This window comes from Ursus americanus, chromosome 16 (genome assembly GCF_024610735.1).
Source record: "Ursus americanus isolate L20-20 chromosome 16, mUrsAme1.1.p, whole genome shotgun sequence".
In the NCBI taxonomy this organism is placed as follows: domain Eukaryota; kingdom Metazoa; phylum Chordata; class Mammalia; order Carnivora; family Ursidae; genus Ursus; species Ursus americanus.
The window spans coordinates 35,599,321-35,614,510 of record NC_142142.1 but is presented as its reverse complement, the minus strand read 5'-3'; the positions used below and the strand labels follow the sequence as shown (position 1 = coordinate 35,614,510).

General features: G+C 46.1%; 1 protein-coding gene across 2 annotated transcripts in view; it reads left to right on the top strand.

Moving 5' to 3' along the window:
- Window positions 1-15,190, top strand: part of GLB1L2 (galactosidase beta 1 like 2) — a 49,686-nt gene that overhangs the window by 3,466 nt on the left and 31,030 nt on the right. For both annotated transcript variants that reach the window (XM_087868260.1, XM_045790752.2), the window contains exons 2-5: window positions 10,345-10,542; window positions 11,960-12,028; window positions 12,581-12,676; window positions 14,417-14,525. In XM_087868260.1, the coding sequence (XP_087724386.1) occupies window positions 10,345-10,542; window positions 11,960-12,028; window positions 12,581-12,676; window positions 14,417-14,525 (472 nt within the window). The remainder of the gene's footprint in view (window positions 1-10,344; window positions 10,543-11,959; window positions 12,029-12,580; window positions 12,677-14,416; window positions 14,526-15,190) is intronic.

Below are 15,190 nucleotides of genomic sequence, written 5' to 3'. Positions count from 1 at the left end.
TCAGTTTGTTTCTCATAGTTGATCTGGTCACCTTTGATCCAAATCATGGCCAGTCCTGCCTTCCAAGAATGTGTGGACAAATTGTGCCTCTCTTCCTGGGCTTCTGCAAGGTCATTGGTTTTATGAGCTTTGCCTGTTCTGGGACTCTACCCTGCTTGAGGCCTGAGTCATATTCCCTGGAATGTTTGAACACTTTGAACACTGTTCCTTTCATCTTCTAGTAGTGAAGTTTTCAGCATCTGGGAAGTGTCTCTTTCAGCAGGTAGTCATTTCTCTGACACAAGTGGAGAAACATGGCTATCTGGGCAGTGCCTCAGTCATAGAGAGAGAGGTAGGATGTCTGAGCAACCCTGTGCTGGGAAGATACAGTTGGCATTGAGATTCTTTCACTGCCATACTAGCCAACTGAAGGGTACCAGAGTATCTTAGAGCAAGAGCATGGATATTATTGCTGTATTTGTGATTAAAGGGCTTGTGATAACCAGGAGATGCAGGGCAAAAGCTACACAGCCTTGGCAGCAGAAGTATTGGAAGGTTGGCCAAAGAGTTCTCTGTACCTTGGGTCAAGGAAGTAGCAAGTGAAATAAAAGCCCTTAATCTTTGATGAAATGACTCAGAGTTCCATTATATTGCCTTGAATGCTCTTCTAATAAAGATTCAGGAGATGCTGGAGTTTAGAGAGGTCTTTTCAGAACATTTAGCACCTGAAAAAGACTCTGGAGGCCAGCCCCCCTCTCCCTGGTTCCTCCCCCCTCATCCAGCACAATTCTTCTGGTATAGGGATATTTGCTGCTTCCTCCCCACTCAGTTTTATTTCTTGCTTAAATCTTTTGCTCTGGATATTAAAGGCCCTGTTGAAAAAGAGTCCCTATTGTGTGAGACTTCTGGGAAACAAGGGCAGAGGTGTTTTTAGAGGCTAATGGTAATGAAGCAAATAACTCTTGACTGAGGTTTACTAGATAGAGACTCTTAGTAGATGGTACTCACTGCTTTCATGCTCCCACACTCAGCAAGACAGGTAGTGGCATTTTTCCTTTCAAGAACATGCTGTGTTTTCCTGCAAAGTTTATTTTGTGACTAGGTAATCTATGTAAAGGATTAAATATTCAAATACTATAAGGAGGAAAATAAAGCCCCCACTGCTGGCCCTTAGGCAGCCCTCTCCACCCGACCAGAGGTGATTACTAATAATGGTTTCTCCCAGGGGCATTCTGTGCATATATAAGAAGGCAGCTATATGTATTACCCCATTTGTCCATTAGGGATATAATTTTTCAAACAATTCCCTATTGATGGGCATTGATTGTTTGCAATCTTTTATTTACTGCAAAGTTGCAACGTATGTTAACTACACTGGAATTAAAATAAAATAATATAAAAACAACAACAAAAAAACCCCCAAAGATGCAATGAATATCTGTTGGGTATATTTCTGTCCCTAGAATTGCTGACCATATGAGATATTCATTTTAAATCTGGATAGACATTTAAAATAAGTAAGTAAAAATAAGATAAGATAAGTAAGATAGCACATTCTATTTCTGTTGGATCAATATGAGGGAGATTCTGAGCTCTATAGTCCAAAGGGGAAATTCTGTTTAATCTGCATATGTATAGCTTCTTTGTGTCTTTAATAACTAGTCTGTCTCTTGTATATCTATGTGCATAAGTCTCATGTGGTGGATTTTAAAAAATATTGAACATATTTATGTTTCCCCTGTTTCATGAAGTCATTTTATTCTCATTCCACAAGCATCTCTAAGAGCAGTCTTGCTATCAGTAGAGTCCTCTGGGTTATCTAACAGAATTTTACCCCTTTCTAGGTTGAGTTTTAACCCTTTTTTATTTATGATGCCACAATGGAAATTTTCCCCCAAATGAAAAATTTCTGTTACATAACATCAGGATATTTTTATTAATATGTGGTTGATTACGACTGTTCGTATATGGTTGAGCAGTTTTATTGCTTCACCAATGGGTCTCAAGGTGTTGGTGTAATAAGTGTTTATTCACATATAAACTCCCTACATATTCAGATGTCGCCCTTTGAACCAGTAGCATGTCCCTGCAACATGTAGGAAGCCAGTTGGCCTGACCTGCTGGAGCCTGGGTGCTAGGCCATTTCCTGGCTTACCAAGAAGCCTTTTCAGAGGAAAGGACAGAGGTACTAAGGTTGCAGTAGTGCCACTGACCTGCAAAATGCTGCAACATGACCTCGCATCTCTGCAAAATGAGTATACTAGATTTTGTAATGGAAGGTTCACGCCCTTTGGAAATATTTAATGCTGTTCCAGCAAAGCAGGAGCCTAAAGCATTGGGCCCAAGCCAAGGATCACATTCAGGGAGCTGGATCAGCTACAAGGACAGAGTTCCATTTTGCTGGGGCTGAAGTTCTTGGGGTTCCAGGATTGATCCAAGAGCCGTTATTCTGGATTAGAGGCATTAAGGGCACTGGCCTGGGCCAAAGAGTGGGCAGCTCCTTCCTTAGGCCCTCAAGCTCCCCGGCTGAGGGAGGAGTGTACAGCCTGAAGACTAGTAAGGCCAAAATATCCTCAAGTGGGCAGTTGAAGGAAATGGGATGCCCAAGGAAATGGGACCTCATGGGAACCTGTAACCCTCTCAGAATCTTGGAGTGAGGACTAGGAATTTGTACTTAGATCCAGGTGAGGAGATTTCTATGCGTGATGATGTCTTTTGGGCAGTTGAACATAACTGCCATCTAAATAATGGTCTCTGGCATGACAACTTGGATGAACAAAGAGGTGAGTGTTTTCTTGATCAGTATCTTTAATGCGATGCCTTGGACTCACGTGCGGGTGAACCTCTGCTTGGGGTGGCCCTAGCAGGATCACAGTGCACCTGGAAATTGGGTTTGTAAGTTATCTCCCAAGTATACGTTATGTATAGTGACAAAATCACCAATCCTTAGGGTCAGCGAAGACTTACGCTCTGTGAATTGAAGGACTATTTCTGCAGATTCCTACCTCATGCACTGAGTTTGTCCACACCCTTGGCCAGCCTAAAATTGCAATGGCGTTGCCTGGTCTCTGCTGGAGGCCAGTATGCCTCAGAAGTTGATGGTGTCCCTGCCACACCTGGTTGGGTGGGTACTGGTTTGTCTGAATCTGGTCAGATTGTGTTCTATGACTGGAGGCTGAAGGAAATGGCTGGGACTCCAAGTGAAGCCCCCCAGTCCTGCTATGGCCCCCATTGCTGATCAATATTTGCAGGATTTACAGGTGACATAGGGTTGCCTTCTGGCATGGCAAGAGCCATTTCAGACCTGCCTTGCTGAGCACACTCTGTTCAAGGAGATCATTCAAGTAGGTGACTGGACCTGTCTCTTCTCCCACCCCACCTGGAAGACCGTCTCTGAGAGCTGACAATCAATTCAGGGGCCCATTTCACATGAAAGAGGTTGTAAGCTTGTCACCAGCTCATCTGGCTTTTTTCCCACTCAAGCACATTAACCCAGCACTTTGGACCATGTCCAGTAACATCCGGCCTGTGTGGAGCTGACACTGTGTCCTTTGTCTTCATGATCCACGATGGTGATAAAGTATAAGAAGGATTCGTTCCTCTACCCCCAACATCTTCCCAGTCACTGCCTGATGGCAGCTCCTCACCGTAGGGAACTCAGGCCCCAAGTCCTCTGCCTGTGGTTTCCGCTGTCACCTATTGTTTTGCCTATAGCTTGCACAGCCTATTATCACCTGCCAAAAGGGATGGTAGCGACCAGAATGTGGAAGTCTTGTTACATGGTGTGAGGCCCTGTCAGAAATCGCGACACATGTGCCTTCTTCCAGGAACCTCACTGTGGACTGTGGACAGGGTATGGCTCTGAGCAGAGCAAACCTGAGGACAAGTTAGGTCAGTGACCAAGACCTGCTCTTCAGTTATTTCTCAGACTGAAAACTTACTTAGCCTGCAATGAAGCAAAGATACAAAGGCAACAGAATTTCCAGGAAAAAGTAATATACGCTCTAGCTAGAAAGAAGGCAGATACCCTGGTCTCCTCAAAAAAAGTATCAACAAGGGGCGCCTGGCTGGCTCAGTTGGTGGAGCATGTGACTCTTGAGCTCAGGGTTTTGAGTTCGTGCCTCACAGTGGGCAGAGATTACTTAAAAGAAAGGAAGGAAGGAAGAAAGAAAGAAAGAGAGAAAGGAAGAAAGAAAAAAAAGCAAGCAAGCAAGCAAGCTTTCTGTAATCTAAATAAATAAATAAAAGCTTTCCAATAAAAGCTTTCTACAATCTAAAGAAAAAAAAGTTTCAACATGAATTACTTGCTCCCTGGGAAAAGCCACAGAAACCAGGGTTTCCTAAGGATTTGGTTAGCTCCTTGGTAACAGGCCTAATTTGGAAGGAAAGTCTCTCTGACCTGATGTAACCACAGTTTCCAGTTTCTTTATATTGTTATTACTAAGTTAATTACTCAGGAAGCATGGGGGTTGTTATTAATTTATGATCACTAGTACTAATGACTGTTATCAGTATTAATAACTATTTGCATGGTGCTTTCTCATTTATGAAGCTCTAATGTGTATTATCTCATTTTCTTACAGTGAATTCCTTGGAGAAATACCACATTTATCATCCTCATTTTCTCAATGAATTCATCCTTTTCATTAATAGATTAAAAACTCATTTAGTAACCTACCAGAACACTTTCAGAAAGGAAACAGTTGAATTCTCCAGAATTTGGAATTTGATAATGAGCTAGCTTTGTTGTTTGCAGTGTTAGCTTCATACCTCTTAATAAGCGCTGAGAGGAAATATGTTTTAAAAAATCTAGAAAATGATAGCACATAAAGACAGTAGCAAACAGAAGCTCTATCCAGGAAGAGATTATATATACATATATCAAAGGATGAGATACAGATTAGTGCTTCTCAAACTTTACCTTGGGGTCTGGTTGAAATGCAGATTCTGATTCAGGTCTCAGTTAAGGCCTGAGTTTCCGCATTTGTAGCAAACTCCAGATGAAGAGACTCTGCAGGTGCAGACCACATCTGGAGACATAAGCCCAGAAGGAGGTTTCCTAATGACTAGTTACCAGCTAGGGGACAGATTAGGGAGAGTGTGTTACTAGCAGGGAGTGTGTTGGAACAAAGGGTCACAGAGAGTGCTTCCAACCCTGTCTACACCTCTGCACTGAGTGGGTGGGGAGAGGGAGGCTCTCACAGCATTTGGAAGACACCTTAAACAAAAGTTAAGGTCAGTGATGTGAGCTTGGTGAGTTGGAGATTGTTCTTTTGAAGTTCTGGCCAGTGAATAAGGAGTGCTGCCCAGTGGAGTGATTGCTAAATTGTATTTTCACTGTCTTTAAAAATAATGAGATTTTGTGTGTGCTTGTGTGTATTTTCACCACTGGACCGCCAATATACCCCCTGTGTTTAAGAAGAGAACCTGTCCATCAGTTCTTCCTCAGTCTAGCCTGGGGTGAGCCTGGAGGGTGGGGCACCTGAGGGGATGCCTGGGGGTGTCAGGTGGGGAGAGTAAATAAAGCCTAGTGAGTACATGAGGCAGGAAGGCAGTGTGTGTTCTTTGGAGCGGATACGGTGAAAACTAAAGGAGACCAAACTCCACTGTGTGTATGAGAAACTTCAGACACAGCCAGAATACCAGGAGCTTGTGGCCAAAGGAGAGAGTGGGGGTGGGAAGAGCCAGAGCAAGGAGGTGGCTAGGAGGCCCAGACAGTGGTCATGGGGGCCTGAAGCCTCTTTTGAGTATCCAAGGCCTCATCCTTTAGGGCAGAGTTGGCAGTTTCCTGTAAAGAGACACATAGAAGGGGCGCCTGGGTGGCTCAGTGGTTAAGTGTCTGCCTTCGGCTCAGGGCATGATCCCGGAGTCCTGGGATCGAGCCCCGCATCAGGTTCCTCCGCTGGGAGCCTGCTTCTTCCTCTCCCACTCCCCCTGCTTGTGTTCCCTCTCTCACTGGCTGTCTCTATCTCTCTGTCAAATAAATAAATAAAATCTTTAAAAAAAAAAAAAAGGGACACATAGTAAATGTGTTCAGCTTTGCAGACTACACAGTGTCTATCATAGCAACGTCACTGTGCCCCAAAGTAGCCACAGACAGGACTGAAGTGAGTGGGCATGGTGGGGTGTCAGTAAAACTATGGACATTGGAATATGAAGTTGATATACTTTCTTGTGTCCCAAAATCTTGGTTTTTTTTTTTTGGTTTCTTTCCAACCACTTAAAAATGTGAAAGACATTTGTAGCTCGCTGCACAAAGACAGGACGTGGGGTGGCTTTGGCCCACACCGGGGGTTTGCTGACCGCTGGTCAGGGCGCTGGGTTGGTTTGGCCGGATCCCGGCGGATAGACATTTCACTGTAAAATTTTAGAAATTGTAATAAGATGGCACAAAATCTTGCATATAAAATGTGATTAGACAGTAAATTAAATGGGTTAAAGTGGAGAGATTGGGATTATTCCATATTAAGGACATAAAAAAAAACCCACTGAGGCTGTTCTCTCTAATATGCAAAGCATGCAAAAATAAACATTTCAAATAGTGACAAAACTTTTATAGCACATTACAGAATATTCCACTTATATCTGACCCTCACAGCAGTTAGGACAGGCATTCACCCCATTTTACAGAGGAAGAAACTCACGCCCACAGAGCTAGTGTCACTGACCCAAGGTGGCCATGCTACAAGTGTAAGGCCAAGATTCATGTCCAGATCCTCCTCTTACAGACACTGTTCTTGTTTTCGCTTCCCCATATTGGTGGTCCTTTGGAAGAACTGTATTATTATTATTTTTTTAAGTAGGTGCCATGCCCAGTGTGGAGCCCAACATGGGGCTTGAACTCATGACCCAGAGATCTTGATCTCAGGGCCTAACCGACTGAGCCACTCAGGTGCCCCTAGAACTGTATTCTGAAATACAGAATAAGTCACTTGGAACATGGAACTTTTCTCTTTAGAGAAAGAAAGCAGTAGTTAGGTCCCCAGGTTATCCACAAATGACTGTTTTAACTGTAATATAACACAACTGTAGTCCTGCAGAGCAACAGGAGTTCTGGGTCTCGGGGGCTGTGAGAAGTAGGAGGGAGGGGGTCAAATTAATTTTCTTTCCCCATGAGTGGCCGTTGACAGAATTCCCAAGTGGTCAGTGATGTCTGTGGCACTTCTGTCTTCTTGGCCTCCTGCTGTCCCATCTCTGGCCATCAGGGTCCCTGATTTGTCCTATGCCCTCCTGTAAAACCCTCCAGGGGCTCAGCCTCACCCGATCTGTGGGGGAGCTTGTAAAAACTGCCGATCCCAGTGCTCCAGCTCCACCGTCACTAACTGGTCAGGGGTGGGGCCTGCGCATTCCGTTGTTTTAAGCTTCCCGGGTGCTTCAGATACGGGGCCATCTTTGAAAACCACTGTGGCTAAATCCAAACTGCTCTTCTTGTCATGTGGCCAACTTCGGCCAAGTGCTAGGAAGGCTGCTGAGGAAGCGATGTCACACCATTTTGGTCTCCCGCGTCCTGCATCCATTTGGTTACTAAGCCTGTTAAACAGAACTGGTCAATATGTTTGTCCTGCCAGCTCTGATCACAACTGCCCAAGGCCAGACGGTCGTTTCTGGTCTCGAGCAAAACTTCTCAATCTCTCTGTGCTGAAGAATCATTTTCCTTTTCTTCTTTAAGAGTTTTTCCCCCCAGTGTGACTTTATCAAATACATCGAAAACACATTAATAGAAAAAGGAAATGAAGAGGTAAGATTCACAAAGTACATGCCCCAGTCTTTTATGATGAGCTTCAACGGACATAAAATGACCCTCATTGCTCTAAAAGTATCTCAGTTTCCATACCAGTGACAGACTAGTAGCAGGCGGTTAGGGGTGGTGCGTGCCAGCGCCAGGCCCACGCTGCGGAGGGGCCCCAGGCTGGGATGTGTGCTCACAGGGCCTCCTCACCCGTCTGCTTGCTGGTCCCTGAGTACATATGCTTTCAGTTTTCAGTGCCTTTGCCCCAACTGCCCTCTCCTCTCTTATATTCTCTGCCTTCAAACCTGTGAAAATGTCATCTTCTGGATGAAGCTTTCTGACTCCATCTGGATGAGTGAGATAATTTCTTCATTTGACAATTACATGTGTGTATTTATATTTATATTCATATTTATATTTATTTATTTCAGCTACTGTCCTCTGCCATTGCTAGGCCAGACTACCTAATCTGTGGAGCCCAGCGCATAATGAAAATGTGGGGCCTTTGTCTAAAATGCATTGAGAATTTCAGGATGGAGATAGTGTGTCTGAAACCATGTGTACAGTGTGTGCTCTGATACATTTATATATTGTAATGTGATTGCCATCGTAGCAATATTTATCACATGACATAATTATAATACAATATGGTCTATATTCATTTTACAGTGGATTGGATCTCTATGGCTTATTGGACTACTTGTTGCAAGGGAGCCTTCTGAGCTTGGGGCCCTGGTGGACTGCATGGGTCCCATGGCCCAGAGGCCAGCCCTGGCCTTATCTTTGTGTTTGCCTTACAGCAGCACTCATGACACTGACTTGCAATTATCTGAGTGTGCACTGAGGTGGAGAAGACTGTATGTGTCAGAATGCCTTATAGGGACCGTGAAGTCTGTGGTTTGGAGGAACTTAGGTAGGATGGGAGCCAGCTTCCTGAGGGGCATGCACACCCGCTGTGGATTGTCACTAAATGCCATGAAAAGTATTCCCAGGGACGCCTGGGTGGCTCAGTCGTTAAGCGGCTGCCTTCGGCTCAGGGCATGATCCCGGTGTTCTGGGATCGAGCCCCACATCAGGCTCCTCCGCTGGGAGCCTGCTTCTTCCTCTCCCACTCCTCCTGCTTGTGATCCCTCTCTCGCTGGCTGTCTCTCTCTGTCAAATGAAGAAATAAAATCTTTAAAAAAAAAAAAGTATTCCCATCATTAGCAGGGCTCTGGCTGCTTTACAGTGTCGGGTATGGAAGTTTATGTTCAAAGCTGAAGCACTTGGCATTGTAGGTGGAGGAGAAGCTGGCTGGCATGTAGGAAGGGATGCAGCTGGAGGACAGGGCTGTGGCAGAGATGGAGAGAGAGTGGAAGGCATGGCTTATCCCATGAGCAGAGTCGGAGAGTCAGCAGTGGGATGTGTGACGTGCATGTGCCCTCTGCCCCGGTGACCTCCACTACTGGTCCCCATGGCGACCAAAGCTCTGTGAAGGAGCTGCCCCTTTGAAGGACACAGAGAATTGTCGAGTCCAGAATCAAGATTGAAGCTCTCAGCCTAATTTTGGTTCATGCATCTCTGTTTCTTCTAAGAGACGACAGTCCCCAGTCCGTGTGTATCAATACTGATTGACTGGAGCAATTTGGGCCTTAACCAGAGCATGTCGCTCAGTGGCACAGTTTTAGCCGGTGTTACGAAATGAATGGAAAGACCACGGGCAGTGGTTTAGGGAGCTTTCAAATGCAGAAGAGCCCTGAGGGGCAGTATGCCCTCTAGTGTCAGGAACCGTAATGAAAAGTGGGTGCCAAAAAGGCACCAACTGAAATTTGCTTTCCCCTCAGACTCACTCACGCTGTTGTTTTCTGTCTCCAAACTCCTAAATTTCTTGGCTCCCCCAGCATCTCTTGCTGGGTTTCTCTCACGGCCTTCGGAGATTGGGGAGAAAAGAGAGGGAGGGAATTCTAGTCATGGGATCAGTTTGAGGAATCTCCCCTCGGTCAAGACCTGCTTTTTAGGGACTAACACTTTCCAACAGCCCTCCCAGGTGGGGCTCTCTGTTGTGCTGGATTATCTCTTGAACTTGATCTTTAGAGGATAGTTAAGACTTGGAAAGCTGGTCAGTGAACAGATGCTGATTCTAACCCAGATACCTCCTTCTAGGTATTTGCACCTCAAGCCGGGCAGCTGTGACCATGAGTTGGCTCAGAGGTACTATTTGAAGTAGCTGCTTCTTTGATGTTTAGTCAAATGGCCTGGAAGAGCTGGCCATTGTAGGAAACTGCGTGCCACACCTGCCCTGGGCACCCCGCACCCCTCTGAGAATACCCTTTCCATGCTGTTTGCCCCCACCTCATCCTCTGTCCTATTAGCACACAGTTTCCATATTGACCTTTGTGTTTATCTTGTTCCTGACTATGGCCTCAGCTTGCTCTTCCCCTGTAGTGGGATACAGATGAGTGTACTGAAGAAAGACTCCTCCTAAGGTTTGGCTAAATCGGAGGGTGGGGAGCCTTTTCTGAAGACCTCGGAAGCAGGACCTCTTAGAAATGCAGAGGGCCTGTGGAGGAGGAGAAAAAGCCTCTCTCCTAAGACTCTGTACCCCTGCTCACTGCTGAGGATGAGCCAAGCTTCTCGGCTGCCTTTTCTCTTTGCAGGTTGGATTGGTATAGTCTGATCCCTGCATGGCTAAGACACCGGCAGTCAGGGCTACAGGCCAATGGCCAATATTTCATGCTGGAGGACTCCACTTTCTGGATCTTCGGGGGCTCCATGCACTATTTCCGGGTGCCCAAGGAATACTGGAGGGACCGCTTGCTGAAGATGAAAGCCTGTGGCTTGAATACCCTCACCACGTGAGTGCTGGCCCACCCCACCACTAAACATTGGCATCTGCGGCATCTCTGTCCTGGGCTTCTTCAAGGCAGCCCAGTCTGTAGGTCTCCATTGTGTCAGGATGGCGGAACCCTGCCAGATCCTGAATGTGAGCTCTCCCTGAAGAGAATCTTCAGGCTGACCTTTGGAGGAAAAATATAGGAGGAGCCCACCCCTGTGCAAAGGACTGCCATGTATGACCGCCATGTATGACCTCCTTCCCTCACCTGCACAGCACTCCCCATTAGTGCAGATGAGAAGATGGGATGGGTGTATAAGCTTTAGAGGAATAGAAAGCAATGGCATACAAAGGAATACAGTGAAGGAGGTGAGTATAGGTGTAGGATGTGATTAAATTATCGATTTTTTTTAAACAAGTACTCCATCCCCCAATTTATTCACAAATGAGTGTGATCTCTTTCAAAATAGTTTCCTTGGGAAAGCTATTTTCAGATAAAAATATGTGATTACAGATCAAGGATGTGGATTTTCTTGAGTGGTTCATGAGGTAGCTTTGAAGACAATTTCTAAAAAGAAATACAGGAATGTTCCGGGCCATCATAGCATAGCTGAAACAAATGTATATAATTTTCCAGAAGGATTACTTCAAAGGATCCATATATTAGCATATGTAAATTCTGGTCCAGGGGGTACATTCACACATCACAGGACTCCTGAAGTTCATGGGAATCTTGCAGGCTAAGCATTTTACCTTATAAAAGCTAAGTAATCTGTATTTTCTTAAACACGGAACTTCTGAGTCTGAACTGGAAGCAAGCAAACAGCCTCTCCCTTTACCTGTGCACATTCTTTGCAGTTGGAGAGGGCTCCGCTGGAAGCCGGGGGTGGGCGGGAGTCCAGGAGGGGAGCAGCTGTGTTACTGCCATACATCACCCCATACCTCTGCCTCTTGAGTTGGGCCCCTTAAAGAACTGAAAAGATAAGGAAAGAATTCTTTGGAATTTTGGTTACTTCAGTAAAAATAGGACTCACTACTGAGGTTTCCTCTTATCTTACTTTTAACTTTTTCCCTGAGGAAGGTACTTCTTCTTTTCTCTGATGAAGAAGAAGTGGGAGAAATGGGGAGGGAGGGAGGAGGTGGGGGGAGGGCATGCTCAAGCTGACCTGCGGTCACATCTCATGCTTCACCCGCATCTTACTGGCCTTCTCTCCCTTCTCCTGAGATGAGGTATTAGCCCCCCAGGGACTGGCCCTGGGTTCTCTAAGGTGCCCAGATCTCTTTCCTTAGTTCCTGGTTCCAGTCCTGACACCATTAAGACAATGTACCTAAGAAGTACATCTTCAACCATCATAGTGGGTTTAGGGATAAAGAATTTAATCTAGAAGACAAAGTGGAATAAATGAAAAGCTCATTCCTGTAATTATCTTCTATTACAGCTATGTTCCTTGGAACCTCCATGAACCAGAAAGAGGCAAATTTGACTTCTCTGGGAACCTGGACCTGGAGTAAGTGCTGTTCCTGCTACTGTGGTCTGGCCCAAGGTGGGGAGGCAGAGAGGTGGCCCCTTGGGGTTGATCAGGAACAATGGGACCATCTCGGTTCTGCTTTGATAACCTGCTCCAGAGGTTCAGGAGCCTTGTTCTCAGGATCCACATACTGTCCAGCCATGAACCTATTACTTCTGGGGGTCTGGGTCAACCTCTTCTGAGCCCAGACCTCTTCTCTACAGCCAGAAGTACCTAATCCCCAGTATCTGCCCGGCTTTGCAGTGTGGTCCAGTCATCTGGGCTGGGACAGGGGTTGCCTTTCTATGGTAGCAAGGCCGTTGGGGTAGGTTCACTGTTAGGACCCCCTGTACCCTGTCTAATGCCCTTCATCCTTATGCCCCCAGTGGGGCTGTGCAGAAGGTCCTGAGCTGGAAGCAGGTGAGAACCCAGCTCCCAGGGCCTTTGAAGGCAGGGAGGAGAGGAGCTGGGCAGCGTCACCACCTTGTGATGCTGGGCTTGTCTCCATCCTCCCTTCTGTGTCTTGAGAGCTGTTGACACTGACCTCCCTAGGGCCTTTGTGCTGATGGCTGCGGAGATCGGGTTGTGGGTGATTCTGCGTCCAGGCCCCTATATCTGCAGTGAGATTGACCTCGGGGGCCTGCCCAGGTGAGTGGGGCTGTGAGGGGCTCCAGCTGTGACTTGAGCTGTCCTCTGTGCTTGTGCAAAATGGTAATCACAAATGTAGGTTTAATTTTGCTACTAAAGTATATTTTTCATTCTGTACTGAAATTCCTTTTCAGAATAAGTGGTACCCAATGGAGGCCATTTTAAACGATGTCACTTTATTTTGATAAAGTATAAGAGTAACAAATAATTGTTTTGTTTTATGTGTTATCTTCAAATCTCAGGCTTTAATGAATTATGTTAGGGTGTGTAGTCTCCACTAAAGTCAGTAGTGTTTTCTGGGGTTGGAGTAGAAATCTGGACGGTAATCACCTGGTACCACATTCATTCCTTGTCCTCATCATTACTTCCATTAATTTTCAACAAAAAGACTTTCTTGTTAATAGGCATAATCTTTCCCATCCTCAGGGTGTTCCGGATGGTTAAATTCACTTTCTCCCTACCCCATGCCGCCCCAAGAGGGAAGAAGGCTGGTCCTGTTTGCCTTGTGGTCTCCTTCGGGAATGGCCTCTCCCCACAGCACAGCCACCAGCCCAGGCCTTGTTTTCTCTTTTGTCTCCAGCACGACCCAGCCCTTCCCTAGGGACCCCAAGCAGGCTCTGTCTCCATCTCCTTGCTCCCTAGGATCACTTCTCTGTCTCTGTGCCCTTGACAAGGCTGTGCACACAGCCAGAGTGCCCTCCCCCTGCACCTAGGGATTAGAAATCTGCATGTCAGCGATGTCCTCAGGCTCAGCTGGTGCTGCCAGGAGGAGGACGGGATTTAAGTGTCAGCTCAGAAGCAGCGGGAGCTCCAGCACTCAGCCCTCCTCCTGGGCAGCACTGTCCATTCAGGTCCTGGCACGTGGGCACACCCCAGAGAGGCCCAAACCAGCAGAGACCCAGTGTGAATGAGAAGCTAGACCCTTCTAGGCGAGATGGAGGTGGAAGTATCAGTCGAGAGGAAGCTGCTCTCTCCTCATACATTTCTACCTAACAGAAATTGATAATTTTCTGACCCTGTTCAGGACTTCCAAATTAGGACAAGAAGCATCAGAGCCTTTGTAAGAAAGTATAAGTGTTTTCTCAGAATTTCAAGGGAGAAGGGAAAGTTCCTGACTCCAGCTCTGGAAGGAATGATCTGTGTACGCCTGGGGAATGTGATCACAGTGAACAGGTTGTGGGAAACATTCACATTCTTGCTCACCAGCAACTCCCCTTAGCTGAGCTCTGAAGAGCTGGGGAGGCTGATGCTAATGAGCTCCCAGGTCAGCCAGAGAGCAGTGCGGAGAAGTGGGATTAGCCTCTCATGGCCTCTGTGTCGGGCCTGGTTTTCTGGGTGACACTGGAAGCTTGCATCTGGCCCCAGTGATTCCTTAACCCCTTTGGCTTCCCCCTTTGTAAGGAGATTTTAGAGTAAATGCTTCAACACTGGGCCTTGAGTTCAGTGAAAAGATTTTCTCACTCTGACCTAGAGCCACAAAGCTGGAAATAAAATCTGTTGCAGTGCTGCTTGTCTTTTCATAGGGAAGCAGTGCAGCGTGCAGGGCTGGAGCTGTGGCAGTGTTTGTCCCTGGATCTGTTTGCACAATCTCTTGCCTTCCTGGCTGAGTGGAGGTAGTGGGGTGGGAATGGTCTCACTCTTCCCAGGACTCTGAAGCTGCTTCTTTTCTCCCCACCATCATCCTGCCCAGAGCAAACCCACAAACAGTGCAACTAATTCCCACCCCCCCTTTTATTCAAGCTGGTTACTCCAAGACTCTGGCATGAGGCTGAGAACAACTTACAAGGGCTTCACCGAAGCAGTGGACCTTTATTTTGATCACCTGATGTCCAGGGTGGTGCCACTCCAGGTAAAAGCAAGGAACCTCCTCTTTGATCTTCAGCTGTCTTCCTACTGCGAGTAAATAGTCCTAGGTGAGCTCTCAGACCAGGGGCTCACAGTTCCTTTCAACACAGACAGGAATGCAGTCTTCCCCACTGCCTGAGATCTAGAATTGGAGGGGTTTGTAATAGTTGTCTTTTAAAAGATGTATTTCAGTGTTGGCTTAGGTGGTCCAGGCATAAGGACCTACATTCATCCACACAGTGTCAGAGCTGCCACATGTGATGTCTTGGTAACTGAAAAACCCACTGACTGGTGTCCCAATAGCGTACTTACTGGCTCATCCTACATGGAGAGGAACATAAATGGATGGGCCCTTACCTGTAAGACAGCAGGACTTTTTGTAGTTATAAAATTGATGACTTTTGAAGGTACATCTTTTTGCTACCTACCAAAAAGGTGCTGTATGGTACACATTTTATTCAAAATATAGCTGATCAAAATCAATTTTGGGGAGAAATTATCTTATTGTATGTAGTACTTGGAAGCAATAAAAAGGCAGGAATGGGAATAATTAATCCAATAGCTTATGTAAAAATTAGAAGAGTCATGCTGAGAAATTAGTACATTTATAAAAAGTTAGTACATCTATAAAAATTGCTCTTGAATCAATGGTTTGGAATGTTCACAGCA